This window comes from Sorex fumeus, unplaced genomic scaffold (assembly GCF_029834395.1).
Source record: "Sorex fumeus unplaced genomic scaffold, SorFum_2.1 ptg000025l, whole genome shotgun sequence".
NCBI lineage: Eukaryota > Metazoa > Chordata > Mammalia > Eulipotyphla > Soricidae > Sorex > Sorex fumeus.
Genome location: NW_026606082.1, coordinates 1,608,055 through 1,625,794, shown reverse-complemented (window position 1 = coordinate 1,625,794; position 17,740 = coordinate 1,608,055). Strand labels below are relative to the sequence as shown.

Genomic DNA, 17,740 nt, shown 5'->3' with positions numbered 1-17,740 from the left:
CAGACCTCCAGATAGAAGGAACACACAAGCAGCAGGCGGGGTGTTTGTCTTGTGCGCAGCCGACCCGACCCGGGTCCCATCCCCGGCTCCCCAGAGGGTCCCTGAGCCCTCCTCCAGGAGTGACCCCGGAGCACAGCCAGGTGTGGACCAAAACCAAAAAACAAGTGGTTGGCACCAGCTCAGGACGAACGAGTCTGCACTGCTGTGTGGACGGGGCATCCACAGCGGTGCTGCTGCTGTCCTGTAAGCTGGGTGGGCTCCCTGCTCACCACCCTCCCATTCCAGGCAGTGACTCCAGCCGGGAGGACGGCTCAGAGACCCCCCATCCAGACACCCCCCGGGGTGGACGCTGGGGAAGGTGCCAGCTGCCCCCTAGTGGCCCCGCCGAGAAGTGCACCAGCCCTTTCACCAACTCCTGGAATCCCAGCCCCCGGGTGCTGGGGCCCCCCCAGCCCTGCCACCCCTGGGGTCCCATCAGTTCAGAAAGAGCCTGGACGCCGGCCGAGGGCCAGGTAGCACTGGAGCCCGCCTCCCCCACCCGACTGTCCGCTCCAGGCATTTCCAGCAGGTCCCATTACGGACAAAAGTCTGGGCATTAGCGGGTGCCGGGAATCTGGGCCTAAGAGGATTAAAATGCCCCTTTTTTTGAAAAGCCAACAGAAGCTGCCCTGGCACCCGGCCCGGCCATCTGGAAACTCCCTTCCCTGACCCCCCAGGCCTGGGACCAACAACAAACTGACCTGGAGATTTCTTCTTCCTGCTCCTGGCTGGCTCCTCCAGGAAGAGGTGAGAAGGGGTGCGTGAGGGCGCCGGGGCCCAGGACCTCGGCTGTCCGCCCCCCAACCCCCCACGCCACCCCCAACACGGAGCACACCACTGTGGACTCAGAATCTTTTTATTCCCCTTCGCCAGTGTCTGCAAAGCCCTCGGCCACAGCCTGGGGGAAGCCGTGAGTGGGGACCGGACCAGCCAGGCCTGGGTTGCAGCGGGGAGGAAGGCAGAGCACCAGGTGGAGTCCCTGGCTGGGGGTCACAGTTTCAGCTAGAGGCAAGGGCAGGATGGTTCAAGCCGATCCCAGTGTGATGCGGGTGTGTGCGTGCACACGCCAAGGGGCTGGAAGGCTTCCTGGAGGAGGAAGCAGAGGGCACGCAGAGGTAAAAGAGTATCTAACCGGGGGGAGGAGGGGGCAGGCTGGGGTGGGGTCCGGGCCTAGGGGAGGCCCAGAAAATCCCCTCGGGGGACCCGAAAGGCCCCACCGCCTGCTGGCTCAAGAATCCAGACCGCGTCTTTCGGGGCCCGGGACGCAGGCCCCTGTCTGAGGTCACAGGGGGACGGGGGCTCCATCCACGCCACCCGCTCCTGACGACGGCTCATCCAACCGCGGCCACCTGGGCAGCGGGGCCCTCACAGGCCGGCCAGAGCCTGCCGCACCGGGGCGTCCAGGGAGGCGGCCACGTGCACGGTCACGCCGGGGCCCCCGATAATCGTCTCCCAGCAGTCGAAGCCGTGGCTGCTCAGCGCCCGCTTGACGGCCTCCACCTCGGGCTGCTCCAGGTCTGCGGGGTGGAGGCCGCAGGTCAGCGGGGAGGGGCCACGGGACCCCAACAAGGGACATCCCTCTCTGGGCCCGTGTCCCCCTCGGGGGGCGGGGCCAACAACGACACTCACCCTGGCCAGGCGTGTGCATGCATGCGTGTGTGTGTGTGTGGGAGCGTACGTGTGTGCGTGTGTGTACACATGCGTGTGTGTGCGTGCAGACACGTGTGACATTCGTGCGTGGCACCAAACACGCCCAGCGAGAGCCCCTCCCACCAGGTCCCATGCTACCTGAGCCAGGCTGGAGGGGGAGGGGTGGGGGGCTCCTGGGAACAGGGCGGGCTCTGGGGTCACCACAGGCTTCGTGCAAAGCCGCACGGGGGCAGGAGAGAGGGGGGCAGGAGTTGCCTGGGGTGGGGGGCACGGCTGCAGGCCCTGGAGCAGGAGTGCAGGGGTAGGGAGTGGCCAAACCTTCAGGTGCCCCTCACCGGCCACCCTCCAGAGGTGGCGACAGGGCTGTGTCCCAAGTAGTGACACCGTCCCGGCAGTGCCCGAGTTGGGGGAGGCGTGGCAGGAAAGGGGGCGACAGGACAGCCACCGGCCACAGGGCCCACACGGCACCAGGTTCCCTGGACGCATCTTCCTTAATTTTGGGTTTTGGGGGGCATATCCGGCTGTGCTCAGGGCTGACTCCTGGTGCTGTGCTCTGGGCTGATTCCTGGCCCTGTGCTCAGCGCTGACTCCTGGCTCTGGGCCCAGGGGTCACTCCATATGGGATGCCGGGGATCGAACCTTCCAGGCAATCATGTTATAAGCTAGAGGTGTTCATAAAATCCTTATTTTACCAAGAAGGAGACAAACGCCTGGTGAGCGTTGGCCAAAGGTCACGCAGCGGAGGTGAGACCTGCTCACAGGGAGAGCCCAGGGGTGACTCCGCCGGCCAGCCAGCAGCCCTGCCCGTGCCTCCCCCCGCCCCCCCGTACCTGGCCGGAGCAGTGTGATGCCACAGCCGCCGCCTCCCGCGCCGGTCAGCTTGCTGTGCAGCCCGTGGGCGCTGGTCACCTGGCACAGCTGGTCCAGGGAGGCATGGCCCACCCCGAGGGCGTTCAGGTGGTGCTGGTTCATGTCGATGAGCTCCTGGGGGGAAGGTTCCGGGCTGTCCCTCGGTGGCCCTGGGCCAGCCCCGCCCCACCCGCCCGATGCCCCCAGTGGGCGTGCCCGGGCTCTGCCCACGAAGCCAACGACTCCCTGCCGGGTGGGGCAGACCTCTCCTTCCCGCAGGCCATCCCGGGAGCAGGGCACGGTGTCCGGTGGGGCTCGAGGCTAACTGGGGTCCGCCAAGGGGGTCCTGCCCCTTCCCGGCCGACCGAGAGGCAGGCTGCCCAAATCCTCCCGCTCCCCAGTCAGGGAAGACAAGAGATTCCTGCCCGTGTGCTGGCCCCTGGGCGCAGCCAGGCCTGCCGCTGCCGAGCTCTGGTCTTTCCTGCTGAGGGAGACGGTCTCGGTACCAAGACCTCCTTGAGCAAGGAGGCCAGTGGGAGAAAGAGCGAGGGTCTGTCCTGGCGCCCCCGCCTCTGCCCAGTTAAAAGCTCCGGCCTTCTCCTGCCGCCCAGAGGTTGGGGGACACCGAGCCAACGGTGGCCCCTGCTCAGTGGCCCACACCCTTAATGGGTGTGCTCGGGTTGGCCAGGCACACTCAGGGGCCGGGGACAGGGCGGGGGGCTGCAATCGATGTGGGGGTCTCCACGTGACCCCCCAGCATCGACCCTGATGCTGGGAAATGAAGAACACGGGGTCCAGGGTCAAAGGGGGGCTGGGGTCTGGGTCCCGCTGTGCTGCTTTGTCAGTGTGGGACGTAAAGCAGCCACCAGCCACCCCCCAGCCGGCCTCCAATCGGGGGAACTGAGGCTCGGAGGGGAGCGTGACTGGCGCAGGGTCCCGGAGCTACGGGGGGCGCCTGGGAGCAGGTCTGCCCGCTGTGGAGGGGAGCGCCTCACCCCTGCAGCCGCCCTCCTGCCCGCGGCTTGACAGCTCACAGCCGGGCTCCAGGGGGCCGTCACTCAGCTGTCAGGGAGGCCCACCTGGTCCCCCGGCCCCCCGCGGGTGGGGCGGGCAGGTCTGGCTGGCCCCCGACCCCAGGGCCCCCGAATAACGAGCAGACAGGAGGGCGCCCTTGCTGGGCCCCTGGGCACCAGGTGTCACACGGCCACGGCAGACCCAGACACCTGTCACATTCGGATCCAAAACCTGTCAAGGACCCGACGAGGCCGTGAGGCGGGAGAACCGTGCACTGAGCTGTCGGCTGCTGCCAGGCCAGAAATACACACGAGGCCTGAGCCTGGTTTCTGGGGGCGGGGGTGCCAGCTGGGTGGGAGGGGGCGGCGAAGGTTCGAGAATGATGGGCCCCGCCCCCTCAGAGAGGCGTTGACTTGAGGATGAGCGTGTAAATCCGCCTGAGCCCAGGCCCCGCTCTCCCTCCCTGGCTGGGAAACCCGGGGAAAGTCCCTCTCCTGCGGCCTCAGTTTTCCATTCTGCGAGCTGGGAGCAGCGGGCCGTCTTCCCCAGGCAGGTGGCAGCAAGCCCGCCTGGTGCCCAGCTGATTGTTGGGACAGGGTCCAAGCAGGGAGTTGTGGGGGTGGGGGCCGAGTGGAGCCCCAGGGCCTCCATGGGACGGAGCCAATTCTGCTGCACCCGTGGACACTGGGTGGCCCGTGGCCACATGGGCTGGGGCTGCCTGCCCCTTCAATGCTGCCGGGGGTCCGACGGCACTCTCCAGCGCTTCCCAGATGCCAGGCCAGTGACAGAGAGGGGCCCAGCCCTCGGGGGGCCACACGGCCAGGAAGCGGACCCGGGTCTCAGGCCCCAGCAATTCACAGCTGGGGCCCCTACCTGCACTAGACTTTGCCCTGTGCAGGGGTGAGGGGCAACTGTTGGGCCAGGAGCAGCCTCAGAGGGCTGGCGGGCAGGCACCCCGTGGCTTCCGGAGCCCCGGCCAGTGGCAGCCCTGTGACCCCTGGGCCCACTGGGAGATCCGGAAGACAGAAAAACAGCAACGCTTCTCTCTTTGGGAACCAAAGGGGTGCGCAGTGCGGTGGACCCTGGACAGATGGGGTGGCCAGGGCAGGAAGGTGGTGGCCGGTGGGGCAGCGTGTCCGCGTCTCTGGGGGACGGTCACGGTGTCCGGGCACTCTGAACAGGCCCGAGCCTGACCCTGGCTCTCCACTGCGCCCAGCCCAGCCCCCGGCCCTGAGTCACCCGGGCTGAAGCTTGGGGCCCAGACGGGCACCACGTGTGCCCCGGCCTGCCCGCTGCTCTGCGTGTGCCCACAGTGGTGGGCAGGTCCCGTGTGCCCGGGAGGAGAGGCCTCAGTCAGCGCAGGGGCCGGGGGCTGGGTCTTACCTCCAGCCTGACGTAGTGCTCAGGGGTGGGGTCCGCCACCATCTCCTCCAGCACTCGCTGGCACTCCAGGGAAATGGCATCGATGGAGCTCAGGATGGGGGTGACGATGTCCGGGAACTGGCGGGAGGCGGGGGTGGCTGTCTGGCTGGCTCGCCACCGGTCCTGCCACCCACTGCCCCCGGACCCGGGCCTCGGCCGAGACGCACCTTCAGCAGCCGGCTCCTCACGTTGGCCACCAGGGCCTTGGTGCTGCGTGGCACGCGCGTGTAAGTCAGCAGGACATTCAGCGCCGGCAGCCTGGGGGCGGAGGGGGTCCCCGGTGAGGTCCGGAGCGGGGGGGGGGTCCTGGGGACCAGGAGCCAGCCCTGACCCCGTGCCACCCTGATACAGAGAGGGAAGCAGAGACCCAGGAGGTAACAGCGGCTGTGGAGAGGCGCCGTGCCCGCCCTGCCCAGCCCTGGCCTCTGCAGCCCCAGAATGAGCGTCGGACACAAGCATCGGACACAGGCACCAGACACAGACACTGAACACAAACATTGGACGCAAAGAGCCGGCACACTCCTGGCTGGTTCCCGGTTCCTGCCCCCCTCCCCTGGGCGGAGCACTTGGGAGGGAGCCTGGGCCGTGGGCTGGGCGGTGTGGCAAGCTCCGAGTGACCACTGCCAGGAGCGCGGGCGGGGGCCAAGAATCTGTCTAGTGGGACAAGGGGCTGGAGCCTGGCCAGGGAAAAGGTGAGGGGGACAGAGCAACAGCCTGGGCGGTGGGGGGCTGAGCACAAGCTTGGCAGGCAGGAGCCCCGGGAGTGCTCCCCAGCACTGCAGGGTCCCCGGAGAACAGTCGGGAGTGAGCACAGAGCTGGGAGTAAGTCCTGAGCATTGCCAGGAGTGCGCCCCCCCTCAGAAACAAGCAAACACACAAACAAAACCCCAAGCAAGCACCAAAGGGCCATGCAGAGGGGCGTGGACCAGGGAAAGCAGCCTGGCCTCTGGGCACTGCCCTGCCTCAGTGCGACCCTGACACCCGAGCCCTCCCGTCCCCCCGGAGCCACGGCTCCCAACTGCCCTGGGGCGGCTGGCTCTGAGGACCGGTTCTTGTCATCCCACCGTTCAGAGCCCGAGGCGGGGAGAGCAGGGGAGACGGGTAGCAGTGAGGAGTGGACACGGTGCCCCTGGCCCAGTGGCATTGAGCCCTGCAGGCCCCGCCCCGCACTGCGCCTTGCTGCCCACAGCATGAGAGCGGACACTCCGATGGGCTGGACGAGGCGGCCAGGAGGCCCCAGCCCCACCCGGGAGCCCATGAACTTGATACGGATTCTCAGTGCTGGAGGTGGTGCTTGGTTTTCTTTCCTGTCTTCTCTTTTCCTTTCTCCCTCTCTTCCTCCTTTCTCTCTCTTTCCTTCCTTTCTTTTAGTCTTTTCCTCTTTTCTCTTTTAACTTTACAAAAGATGAACATCCTGTCTGGCTTTTCTCTTCCTCCTAAAGGCCACTCTCCACACGCATGAAGGTACCGGCAGAGGAACAAAGGCGTGCAGGTCCTGGGGCTGAGATCTCCAAGCCTGCTTGGATCGGGGCTGAGCATCCTCCACCCAGATCCTCCAAATTCCAGTAGGCCGGGGTCACACCCACCAACTGGCCGCCTGGCGCCGTGTAATCCCATCAACGGCCAAGACTCAGAGACTATAAAACCCAGCTCCCAGAACCACGGGCCACATTCGCGGCCACACGACATCTTATTATCTCATTCTTATTTTGGACAAACTGGCAGGCTACCGAATGTAACCTGCCCACACAGCAGAGTCTGGCAAACTCCCCGTGGCGTACCCGATATGCCAAATACCAGTAACAATGAAGGGTCTCATTCTCCTAACCCTGAAAGAGCCTTGAATACGGCACTTTTTAAAAAGTCTCAGGGCTAGGAGGAAAGAGACGTTACTGGGGCCTGCTCGAGGCAATCGACGAACAAAAGATGAACATCCTGTCTGCCTTTTCTCTTCCTCCTAAAGACAAGCCAGGAGGCCAGGCCGGGTCCACTCTGCTAACGATGCCTTTATATTCCCAGCGGGTGGGGGGCTCCAAGTGGGGTCTGGGGGGGCGCGGGGGAGGGAAGGGCCCCTCTGTGGGCTGAGTATGTGGGGCATTCCCCCCCATCCCCCCTCTTCCCAGGCCTCCTGTCCACTGCTCCCTGGGGTGCCAGCTTTGCAGGGTCCCGCCACCTCCAGGCCCCAGGAGGTGGCCGGGGCCTTGGGAAACTCAGGGACCCGGCAGGAAGTAGGACCATACGGTCCCCTGGGCGTGGACAGGGCCCGCTGCCCACCTGCAGGGTCCACCCAGGCAAAGAGCAGGGCTCCCTCTCCCGTATCACCCCCGTGCCCCATGTGGGCCACCCCCACCTGCGCCCCAGCCCACCCCAGAATTACCTCTTTATGGAAGCCACCTTCCCTTGCTGGTACTGGAGAGCACCGCCTGGGGAGGGAGAAAATGAAGACGGCATGTCAGGGCTGAGGGGAAGCGGCTGCCTCTGCCCAAGCAGGGGGCCGGAGAGATGCTCCATTCGCCAAGTGTAAACTTGGTTTTTTTTGGGGGGGGGTCACACCCAGCAATGCACAGGGGCTCCTCCTGGCTCTGCACTCGGGAATCACTCCTGGCGGTGCTCGGGGGACCCCATGGGATGCTGGGAATCGAACCCGGGTCGGCCGCAAGGCCAACACCCTCCCCGCTGCGCTAGGGCCCCAGGCCTAGTGTAGACTTGGATGCAGCTGCCCAGGATCCATCCCGTGGCACCACCCGGAGCAAACCCTGAGCTCTGATTTAGGGTTGGACCCCAAAGCACCTCCACGTTTGTCTCAAAAAAAAAAAGGGAGTAAATTATCATTTTCCACTCTGAGTAACAATAAAGCCACTGCAGTAAACCAGAGGCTCTCGGCCTTTTCTCCCTGTGGACCGGCACCCAGAGGTTGAAAACCAGGACTCTGCACTGTTGGGGGTGTCCGGCTTCCCCCCACCCCACCCCACCCCACCCCACGGCACTCCACGGGGGAAGGTGCCCTGGAACTCTGGGTGTGATGGGGCGATGGGCCAGCACCCCAACGGGGGCAGAGTCACGCTCGCCAGGTCCGAGCTCTGCAGCCTGGGTGGACAGACCCTGCCCCCCTGCCTGCCCGGGAGCACACGGAGAGCCCCCCCAGCCAAGACCCCCCACACCTGAGTTCCAGAGGGGCGCCCCTGGGCACGCTCCAAAACAGACAGACAGACAGACATTCCCAGCGAACGGGAGTGCGGCGTGGCGCGCAGAAGCGGCACCTACCCCATGTGCTGACAGCGTTGTCCACGCCGGAGGGGTTCCCGTGGATCACCCGCTCGCCCTGGAAGGCCCACTTGTTGACCAGCTCCAGCTCCTCCGGGGTCCACCTGCAGGACATGGACACGAGCCTTCAGGCGGGGGCCCCCGGGCAGCAGAGGGCAGGGGCCACGGGCCGGGCTGGGGCCCCGCGAAAGGCAAAGGGGTTGGCTGAGCCCTGGAACCCGAGAGAGGGGAACAGCAGAGAGGGCGCCGAGGGCTGCCAGTTCCTGTCCCCTGTCACCTAGAGCCCCCACCCCTGCCACACACCACAAACACACACACACACAGGCACACAGAGACACACCACACAGACACAATCATACATACACACCACATAGACACACAGACAGACACACACACGACACACAAATACACACACCACACACACAATCACACACACACACCACACACACAATCACACAGACACACACCACACACACAGACACAATCACACACACCACATATACAGATACACCACAGACACAATCACACACACAACACACACACAACCACACACACATATACAATCACACACACAGACACAATCACACACAGACACAATCACACACACACACACACCACATACACACAGGCACACACACAGATACACACACCAGACACAATCACACACACAGCACACACAACCACATACACATATATACACCACACACACAAACACAATCACACACAGTAACACAACCATACACACAGACACAATCACACACACACCACATACACATACAGGCACACACGCAGATACGCACACCACAGACAATCACACACAGAGCACACACACAACCACACACATATACACACCACACACAGACACAATCACACACAAGTGCGTGCGTGCGCACACACGCGCGCACACACACACACACACACACACACACACACACACACACACACCAGTACTGCAGGAAGAGCTCGATTCAGGCTTGGGCCCACTGGCCATTGTGGGAGACAGGAGAACTGTTAGCCCCCCGCCCCCAACACAGTCCCATTGGGCTCCACACAGCCCAGACCGACACCGTCGGGGACGGCTCTGGCCCTCGAGCCCTGACCGTGGGGCTGGCCGCGGGGCGGGCACGGCGGACACAGCCTGGCGGCTCAACACGCGTCACCCTCAACACGTGGCCTGGCTTTCTTCCACCAAAGCCAGAGCGCCCGGACCCCAGAGAGCGAGGGGCACAGGGCGGGTGGGGATGGCCCAACCTGCACCCACTGAGCCCCCCACAGTGCCGGAGCAGCCCCCGTTACCTGCTGCTGGCAGTCTCCCCGGCCTTCAGTGGGTTGGAGATGTCCCCGCAGGCGGTCAGGAGCCCGGCGGCCAGGCACACGGAGTAGGCGGCGCTGGAGCCCAGGCCAGCCCCAGGGGGCAGCTCTGACCACACGGTGATGTCCAGGCTGGGCGGGACCCTGCGAGGTGGCAGGGAGCAGGGCGTGACCCTTGGGGGCCGAGGGGAGGGGAGGGGTCCCAGGACACAGGCAGGGCTGCTGCCAAGCGTCTGACCCGTGTCCCTGAACCCCAGGGAGACGCCCCAACACCCATGTCGTCCCAATGGCACCTTGGGGCCTGGTGGGGCCTGGAGAGAGAGGAGAGGGGACAGGGCCGCCTCCTTCCCTCCCACGCCAGCCGGGCTCCCTGCACCCCGCTGCCTGGCGGCTTGGTGCCTCTTTGTCCCGGCCTCCGCCCCCCCCCAACCCTGCAGGAAGCTCCCTCCCCGTGGCTGTCCTCCACTGGCCAGCCCTCTCCTGCTGGCGGTGCTGGCAAGTTCAGCGTCCCTGCAGCTTCCGGGGGACCCGATGCCCAGGGAGAGATCTAACAGGACCACTGCCTGCGCAAAAGTAAGAACTATCGAAAGGGGCCCCTCACCCCACCCCCCGCCCTACAAAAGGGCATTATCTGGGGGGGGGAGGGGAACGAGACCACACCCAGTGGTGCTCCGGGTTACTCCTGGATCTACACTCAGCGGTCACTCCTCACGGGGCTCAGGGGAGCAACCAGGGATCAAACCCGGGTCAAAGGTCCTCCCCCTGTACTGCTGCTCTGGCCCTGCCCTGCAAAGGGGGCCATGAGCACTGACCACCCCCGCGCTGGACGGCAAGTGTCCAGGCACGTCTCGGGGTGTCTGCCGGCCAGCACCCCCGTAACCAGTGGCGCCCGTGACAGGCTGCTCCTTGAGGCTCTGCCTTGGCTCTGTCTCCCCTCCCCGCCCCCCAAAAATCAGAGCAAGAGCCAGGGCCGGCTCCAAGGACGGGGCCCGGTGCAGGCACTGTGTGTGGGAGCCTGGGTGCCGCCCCCGGCACCGGCACCCCCTACTCCCGGGGGATTCCCAGCCCCGCCCCCGGGGAAAAATAAACCAGATCAAACAACCTCGCAGTCAGAGGGCCCCTCTGAGCCGCATGCAGCGAGGGGCCCGTCGCAGCTGTCATGTTTCCTCTCTGTCTGGGGGGCCCTGGGAGTGGTCACAGGCAGGGACGGGACGGGAGCAGGGTCGCGCCCGCACCGCCTCGGCCTCTGCACGGCCACTGTTTCCTCGCACGGTTACCCGGCACAGACCCGCCCTGGAGGAGGGGGCGACCTCAGAGCACAGGGCACCCCCCCACTTCACAGACCTTTCGGCAGGCTGGCACATGCCGCCCAGGCTGCTGGGCTCTGGCCCTGCCCCAACCACCACTTGCCGTCTCCCGGCTGGCTTCCCCTGCTGCCCAAACCAGGGTGGCGAGCCCTGAGCTGGACCCGGGCTTCACTGGGCAGCTGGGGAGACCCGGAGCCTCTGGGTCGGGGAACAAAGGCAGGCATGGCCTCGAAGGGAGAAGCTGCAGGGAGACCCCTGAATGGACCCCCCACTCCCTCACAGAGCCTCCCTGGTTCAGGTTCTGAGAGAATGGAGAGGCCGGACAGCGAGGGGAGGCCAGGAGGGTCAGCGTGACAGCGGTCATCATGATGGAGCAGCTGAGCTGTTCTCTCCGGGGGCCGGACGGGGACGGGGGGTCTCTGATGGGGGCATTAATAATGGACCACACGGGACCACCGGGGACCAGGCAGGACCCTATGAGTCCATAGGGGACCACACAGGACCACTGGGACCACACGGGTCCATACAGGACCACATGGGCCCATACAAGACCACATGGGACCACATGGTTGCACACAGGACAACAAAGGAATACAGAGGACCACACGGGAGCACATGGGAGCAGAGGGGAAGCTGTAGGCTCTGAGCCCAGAGGGGCAGCACAACGGCCTTGGGCACAGAGACCCCCGCCGCTCCCCTGGGGGTGGCCCAGGGCTGCCTCCTCCCCCCCACCCACACACACCCAGCACACACCTCTGCTTCTGGCTGATGGACAGGTACAGGTAGAGGAAGGTCAGCACGCCCAGGGCCTCGGAGTCGGGGCCGGAGTCGGCACTGGTCTTGGCGAAGCCCGCCACCTCCTTCAGCTTCTCCACCTGCGCGGGGCTGGGCGCAGGCCAGCTGTCCCCGGTTTCTGTCGTGCGGGCAAACAAGCGAGAGGGCTCAGACACCTCGAAGGCTTTGGCTTTGGGTTTTTGTTTTTGGTGGTGCCAGGGATCGAACCCAGGACCTCAGGTGGGAAGCACGTGGGGTTCTCCCATTGAGCTACAGCCCTGCACGGCCTCGGCGGGGGCTTTGCTAGACAGCAGAGTAAGAGACAGGGAAGAATCTGGGCAGAGGAGGAGTCTGCAGCCCAGGTGCCCAGGAGCTGCGTGGCCTTGAGTGTGAGCCTGGCCGCTCTGAGAAGGGCCGCGACCCCCACACCCAGACCCCCTGGGGCTGTCAGCAAGAATAACTTCAGGGGCTGGAGCATATCGGGGAGGGCATTTCCCTTGCCCAAGGCCAACCCGGGTTCGATCCCCAGCATCCCATATGGTCCCCCGAGCACCACCAGGAGTGATTTCTGAGTGCAGAGCCAGGAGGAACCCCTGAGCATCACTGCGTGTGACCCAAAAAGAAAAGAAAAAAAAAAAGAACAACTTCAATTCCACCCACTCATTCCTTAGCACAGTTCCTGGCACAGACCAAGGGGTTTCAGTTTCGCAGCCAAGCAAAGGCCAGTTCAACCGAGTCTGAGTCTGATCGCTATCACTCAGGACCAGAAGCCAAGGCCGAGAGAAGGCAGCGGGCAAGGTGCTGCCAGGTTCAGTTCTGGGCGGGTTCCCCGATCCCTGCCAGGAGAGATCCCCGAGCACGCGTGGAGCCACGCGGAAGCCCTGAGCACTGCCGGGAGCGGCAGTCCCCAGCCAGCCACAAACCCTCACAAGCACGGGCAGGATCAAGTTGCCCCCCCAGCGTCTGCCGCTCCCTGAACACCATCCTCAACCCGGGTGCAAGTGAAACGCTGAGACCTGCTGGGGCGGGCAGGCAAGGCGAGGCGGCCTCTCGGCAGTGCACAGGGGAGGTCAGGCCAGTCCCCTGAGAGGCCGGAGAGGTAGAGCGAGTCTGACCAGCTCCCGACAGCCACGTCCCTGAGTCGAGGGAGCTGGGAGGGACGCTGGGTGTGTCTGCTAGAAACTGCAGCGCAGGGCACAGATCACGGTGGCCGTGTCTGCGAGGGAGCCTGGCCCTTCAGTGGCCGCTGGGCAGGATGGGCTATTCCTTAGGGGCCGGGGCACTGGCTGTGAGTCCCTTCTATGCTGCCGTGTGCGCTGGGCCACTTGGCCCCGGATCCAGGACGCCAGATCACAGTGAGGCCAAAGTTCGCTCAATGGTCAGCACACCCTTGGCCTGTGGGAGGCCCCAGCTCCAGTTTGGGCAGCTCAGGGTTCCCCCGCCGAGCGCAAGCGGGGAGTGATCCCTGAGCACTGCCAGGTGTGCCTGGGAAACTGAAACACACACACACACACACACACACACACACACCCGACTGCACTGGACCAGGGCAGGGGGCCAGGACCTCAGTGATGAAGCACGTGCCCAGCATGGGCCAGGTCCCTGGGTCAAGTCCCAGCACCCCCAGCTACGGCCCCTTCAAAATCCACAACTAATCACAGGGGACAAAAAAGACCATGGCCCTCAGCTCCTCGGAAAGGCTGGCGATTTTTTTTTCTTTTTGCTTTTTGGGTCACGCCCAGCGATGCACAGGGGTTCCTCCTGGCTCTTCCCTCAGGAATCACCCCTACCGGTGCTCAGGGGACCATATGGGATGCTGGGAATCGAACCCGGGTTGGCCGCATGCAAGGCAAACGCCCTACCCGCTGTGCTACTGCTCCAGCCCCTTTTTTTGCTTTTTCTGGGTCACACTCAGGGATGCTCGGGGGTCACTTCTGGTTCATGCACTTAGGAATGACTCCTGGCGGTGCTCAGGGGACCATATGGGATGCCGGGGATCGAACCCGGGTCGGCCCCGCACTGCAAGGCGAATGCCGACCCTGCTCTACTGTCGCTCTGGCCCCAAGGCTGGAGAACTCTAAGCAAGCAGACGGAAGGCGACAGTTCAGTGTGTGGCTCTCAGACAGACGTGCCAGGGACCACCCACTGCCCAGGCCTTGGAGGGAAGGGCCGAGCCCCGAGAAAAGACTGCAGATCCATGCCGCCCAGCAGAGCCCAGGGCTCCGGCAGGTGTGGCTGGCCTCGGTCTCGCAGGATCAACAAGTCCCCGCAAGTCCTGCCCTGCACCCGAGCCCGACGCCCTTCCCCGGTCCTGTGAGACGCTCTGAACTCCCTTCCCAGGCAGCACGGCCGCTCAGAGCGGCTCCAACGGCTAAGTGGGGCCCCCACGGGGCGTGGGAAGTGGACCAAACCGGGCCCCACACCTGGCCGCTCCCATCCCTGAGGATGGCATGCACATGCGACAGGTGGACGGCAGAGAACCTTTTGGGGCTCACTACGGGGTCCCATGTATCTGGGGCACACAACACCCAGCTTGTCTGAGAAGCTCTTTTCTCTTCCTTTTTTCTTTCTGGGCCACACATGGCGATGCTCAGAGGTTACTCCTGTTTCTGTGCTCAGGGATCACTCCCGGAGCTATAGGCGACCATAAGGAGTACCAGTAATCCAACCCAGGTCAGCTGCGTGCAAGGCAGGTGCCCAGCCCACTGTACTATCTCTCCGGCCCCAAGAAGCTCTTTTCTGAGACGTACTCCAGAGCCCCCACAACGGTGATGCTTAGCTGAGGGTGCGCCTCGGAACACCCGGGGAAACCTTCCAAATCCAGCCCTGCCCCACCGCTGACTCTCGGGAAGGAAAGGGCAGGGCCAGGGATTTATCTGCACAGGTAAAAACATGCTTTTACTGTTAATTTACCCGAACCATTTTGTAATTTTGTTTTTATCGGGGAGCTGCACCCCGCCGCGCTCAGAGGTTACTCCTGGCTCTGTGCTCAGGAATCACTCCTGGCGGTGCTCGGGGAACCATCTGGGGGGCTGGAGATGGAACCCCTTCTGTAGTATCTTCCCGGTCCTTTGATGGAACTTTTTTTGGTGTGGGGGCCACACCCAGTTGCGCCCAGGGCTCAGTCCTGGCTCTGCACTCAGGTATCGCTCTGGCAGGGCTCAGTGGACCACAAGGGGTGCTGGGATCGAGCCCCAGTCGGCTGAGTGCAAGGCACGCACCTTGCCCGCTGTACTCTCTCACCAGCACCTACTATAGAACATTTAAAAAAATATTTTCAGACCCCAAAACTATCACCTGCCAAATCCGTTTGAATCACGAACGTTCTATTTTCAGAGCGTAAAAAACAGAATGTGGGAAGCCGCCACATTCTCCTTGTTACAACAGGGCCCGGGACCTGGTCCGCGGGGTAGAGCTCATGCCCTGCAGAGACCTTGTGACAGGTTCTAGTTTTCATCCCTGGCACCGCACGGGCCCCCGAGCACTGCCAGGTGTGGTTCTCCAGCAAAATTTACAGAAGTCAAACAAAACGATGCATCTTACTGAAGGTAAGTCTCCTTTCCTTTAATCCCTGACTACAGGACCGCCCCCGCTCCCCACCCCCCAGGGTAACCTGCCCCACCAGTGGGCCATACAGCTCTCCAGATCTCTCTCTATACATTCCAAACGTGCCGAGCCTTCATCCCTGTCTCATCATACTACCCACGTGGTCTTCCACCTTGTGTTTTAGCCAGTCTTTGACGATGCAGCCACAACCACCCAGATCTAGTAGATCCAGTTCACTGTGTTATGCTTTCAGTAAGTTAGCCAGTTAAATTCATAAAGTCCGAAAAGAAACATCGCCCGCCACCCCAGCCCCATCCCAACGTGTCCTGGGAATAAGCCGGAGTGACTATCCAGCCATGCTCTCCCTCTCTGACTGCACTGGGACCACACTCTGACATCACGGGGTTCCTGCTCCCTCTCCTTACCCTGGAAGCACATGTCCAGCTGCTGAAGTTTGGCTATGTCCCAGGCCAGGTTGATGCCAATGTTTGGTAAGTTGAGGCTCACTGTCCCGTTGCTCTGGGGTTGAAGTCTGAGGAACGTTCTCAAGTTCAATGCCATAGCCAGTGCGACCTGTAGACAGCCAAAAAGAACGAAGCAAAGGCCAACGCCATCAGAATCCAAGGGGAGTGACAAAGGAGCATGGCTCCTGCCAGAGGAGAAAGTGATCAGCGTCAGCGTGCTGGGGACAGAGGGCAAATACTAGCACACAGGTCGATGCCACCCAATCTCTGGCAGTCCCGGCCGATCGACTTCGACACTCTCTTCCGCTGAGCCTGCATTCGAGCACTCCTGATCAAGGAGGAGTTTACATCACTTCTATTAGCCTCCCTTGGGCCAAATCTCTTCCCGGTCATCCGTACCAACAACACCACCCTCGTAATCAACATCCTTCCCAAAGCATGCACCTTAAGAGCAAATGAAATGACAGGGCGTGGAAAAAAAAAGCATGCACATTGGGCTCAGACAGACTGACAGCCAATCCCAGCTGTACCCAAGGTGTGTGGGACCGAAGCCGAGAGACTGATCCTCTCCTATGCCTCAGTTTCTCCACTGGATCTAGCATGGTCACTAACTTCAGCCTCGGAGAGCAGTAACAGGAGTGAAAGGAGCTCTTGGACCTCTCAGACTACCTGGCTGAAGTCATTTTCCTGATGCCTGCATGTCTCTGTTCTTGCCCACTGAACCTCACTCTCTAGGTGGGATCAGCCTGCTCAGTGGGCTTCATCCCTCTGCAATCTTCAAGAAGCCCTTCCCTGGAAGCAAACGACCTCTCTGTCCTGCTCTCTGGTTCTGCCTCCAGGGTTCGGGCTGGGGAGAAGTGACGCCCCATCCTCTCACCTTGCCGTGGACCACGGCGTGCTCTCCATGAAGGATGACTTTCCCGGGAGCGGACACCACCAGGACTTCTGGCAACATAGCTCCTGAGATTCCTGAAAGGGAAAACCAGAGAGAGGCAAAGTCCCTCGATGCCAGAGCCCAGAGCGCCGAGTTCAAAGCCCATCACTGTTTCTAAAAGCAGCACCTGCTTCGGGTGCCCAAGGGCTGCGCTCTGCAACCCTCCCCACTGAAAGATCCTGGGTCCAAATCCCAACTCTCCCACTCCCAGGTGATGTCATTATAGCTAATTCCCTAAACGACTCTCAAGTTCCAACTTCCCCTAACTTCTAGGAGAACAGGTAGAGCACAATCCCAAGAGGCAGCTGGGAAGATCAAGTAGCCCCTCAGAGGGAAATGACACAGTATCTAGCAGATCTTATTTGTTGCATTCCAGACAGTATCTGGCAGATCTTATTTGTTGCATTCAAGACAGTATCTGGCAGATCTTATTTGTTGCATTGCAGACAGTATCCGGCTGGTTCTTCCGCTACTACCAAGGGCAGAAGTTCAAGGGGCGTCATGAGCCGGGAAGAACCTTCCAGCAGGCTTTTCGTCTGTGCCGGCGTGTCGATAGCTCCACTGCTCCCTTTGGCTCCCTCGGCCCAAACCTCTCCAGGACAGTCCTAGAAAGTTCCGGGGATGTGCGCAGACGGGGCTTCTGACGAAGGACGCAGACCACCCTCCGGAAGGCCCCCGGTGGACGCACTCAGCCCCGAGACGCGCACCAGCCCCGACCGCGTTCCGCCCGGGATCTCGGCGCGAAAAACCCACCGAAGCTCCTCCGAAGCGCCAAATCGAGCCGGCGGGTCGTCCTGGAAGGAAGCGCGAGACGTCAGGTCCCCTGGCCCGCGGCCGCTGCCCCTGCGCCAGCCCGCCCGGGTCCGAGCTGCTCCCGGGACTCCATCCCCGGGCACCCAAGCCTCGGCGTGGGGCGGCCGCTTCCCCCGGCCCAGCCAATCGGGGCGCGCGGTCCGGGAGCGCCCGCCCCGATTGGCTGGCGCGGCGGCCAATAGGTGTCGCCACCGGGTGCCCCGCCCCGCGGCGCGCCGGAGCCAATGGGAAGCAAGTTCCGGGGAGCGTCCCGCCCTGGGGCGAGGAGCGCGAGCCAATGGGGAGCGGAGCGGCGGTGGCGCGGCCGGCGCGGGGCGGGGCCAGGGAGGGGCGGGGCCAGGGGGCGGGGCCGG

At 63.2% G+C, this 17,740-nt stretch overlaps 1 protein-coding gene across 1 annotated transcript; it reads right to left on the bottom strand.

The window, feature by feature from the left end:
* Positions 1 to 948: 948 nt before the first annotated feature.
* MVK (mevalonate kinase) lies at positions 949 to 17,349 on the bottom strand. The gene is made up of 11 exons (XM_056114493.1): positions 17,328 to 17,349; positions 16,518 to 16,609; positions 15,602 to 15,749; positions 11,610 to 11,769; positions 9,535 to 9,693; positions 8,239 to 8,342; positions 7,352 to 7,397; positions 5,142 to 5,232; positions 4,936 to 5,052; positions 2,520 to 2,673; positions 949 to 1,556 (listed from the first exon to the last, which is right to left on the bottom strand). The coding sequence occupies exons 2-11, from the start codon at positions 16,593 to 16,595 to the stop codon at positions 1,405 to 1,407; spliced, it is 1,209 nt and encodes a 402-aa protein (XP_055970468.1). The 5' UTR covers positions 16,596 to 16,609; positions 17,328 to 17,349; the 3' UTR covers positions 949 to 1,404.
* Between the last annotated feature and the right edge of the window lie 391 nt (positions 17,350 to 17,740).

What these genes read in the sequence shown, in the direction of transcription:
- MVK (XM_056114493.1), bottom strand. Translation starts at nt 16,595, where the DNA reads ATGTTGCCAGAAGTCCTGGTGGTGTCCGCTCCCGGGAAAGTCATCCTT. An exon ending in ACGCCGTGGTCCACGGCAAG is followed by an intron (nt 15,750 to 16,517) that starts GTGAGAGGATGG and finishes GGCTGTCTACAG; the next exon opens with GTCGCACTGGCTATGGCATT. An exon ending in AAGGTGGCTTCCATAAAGAG is followed by an intron (nt 5,233 to 7,351) that starts GTAATTCTGGGG and finishes CTCCGCCCCCAG; the next exon opens with GCTGCCGGCGCTGAATGTCC.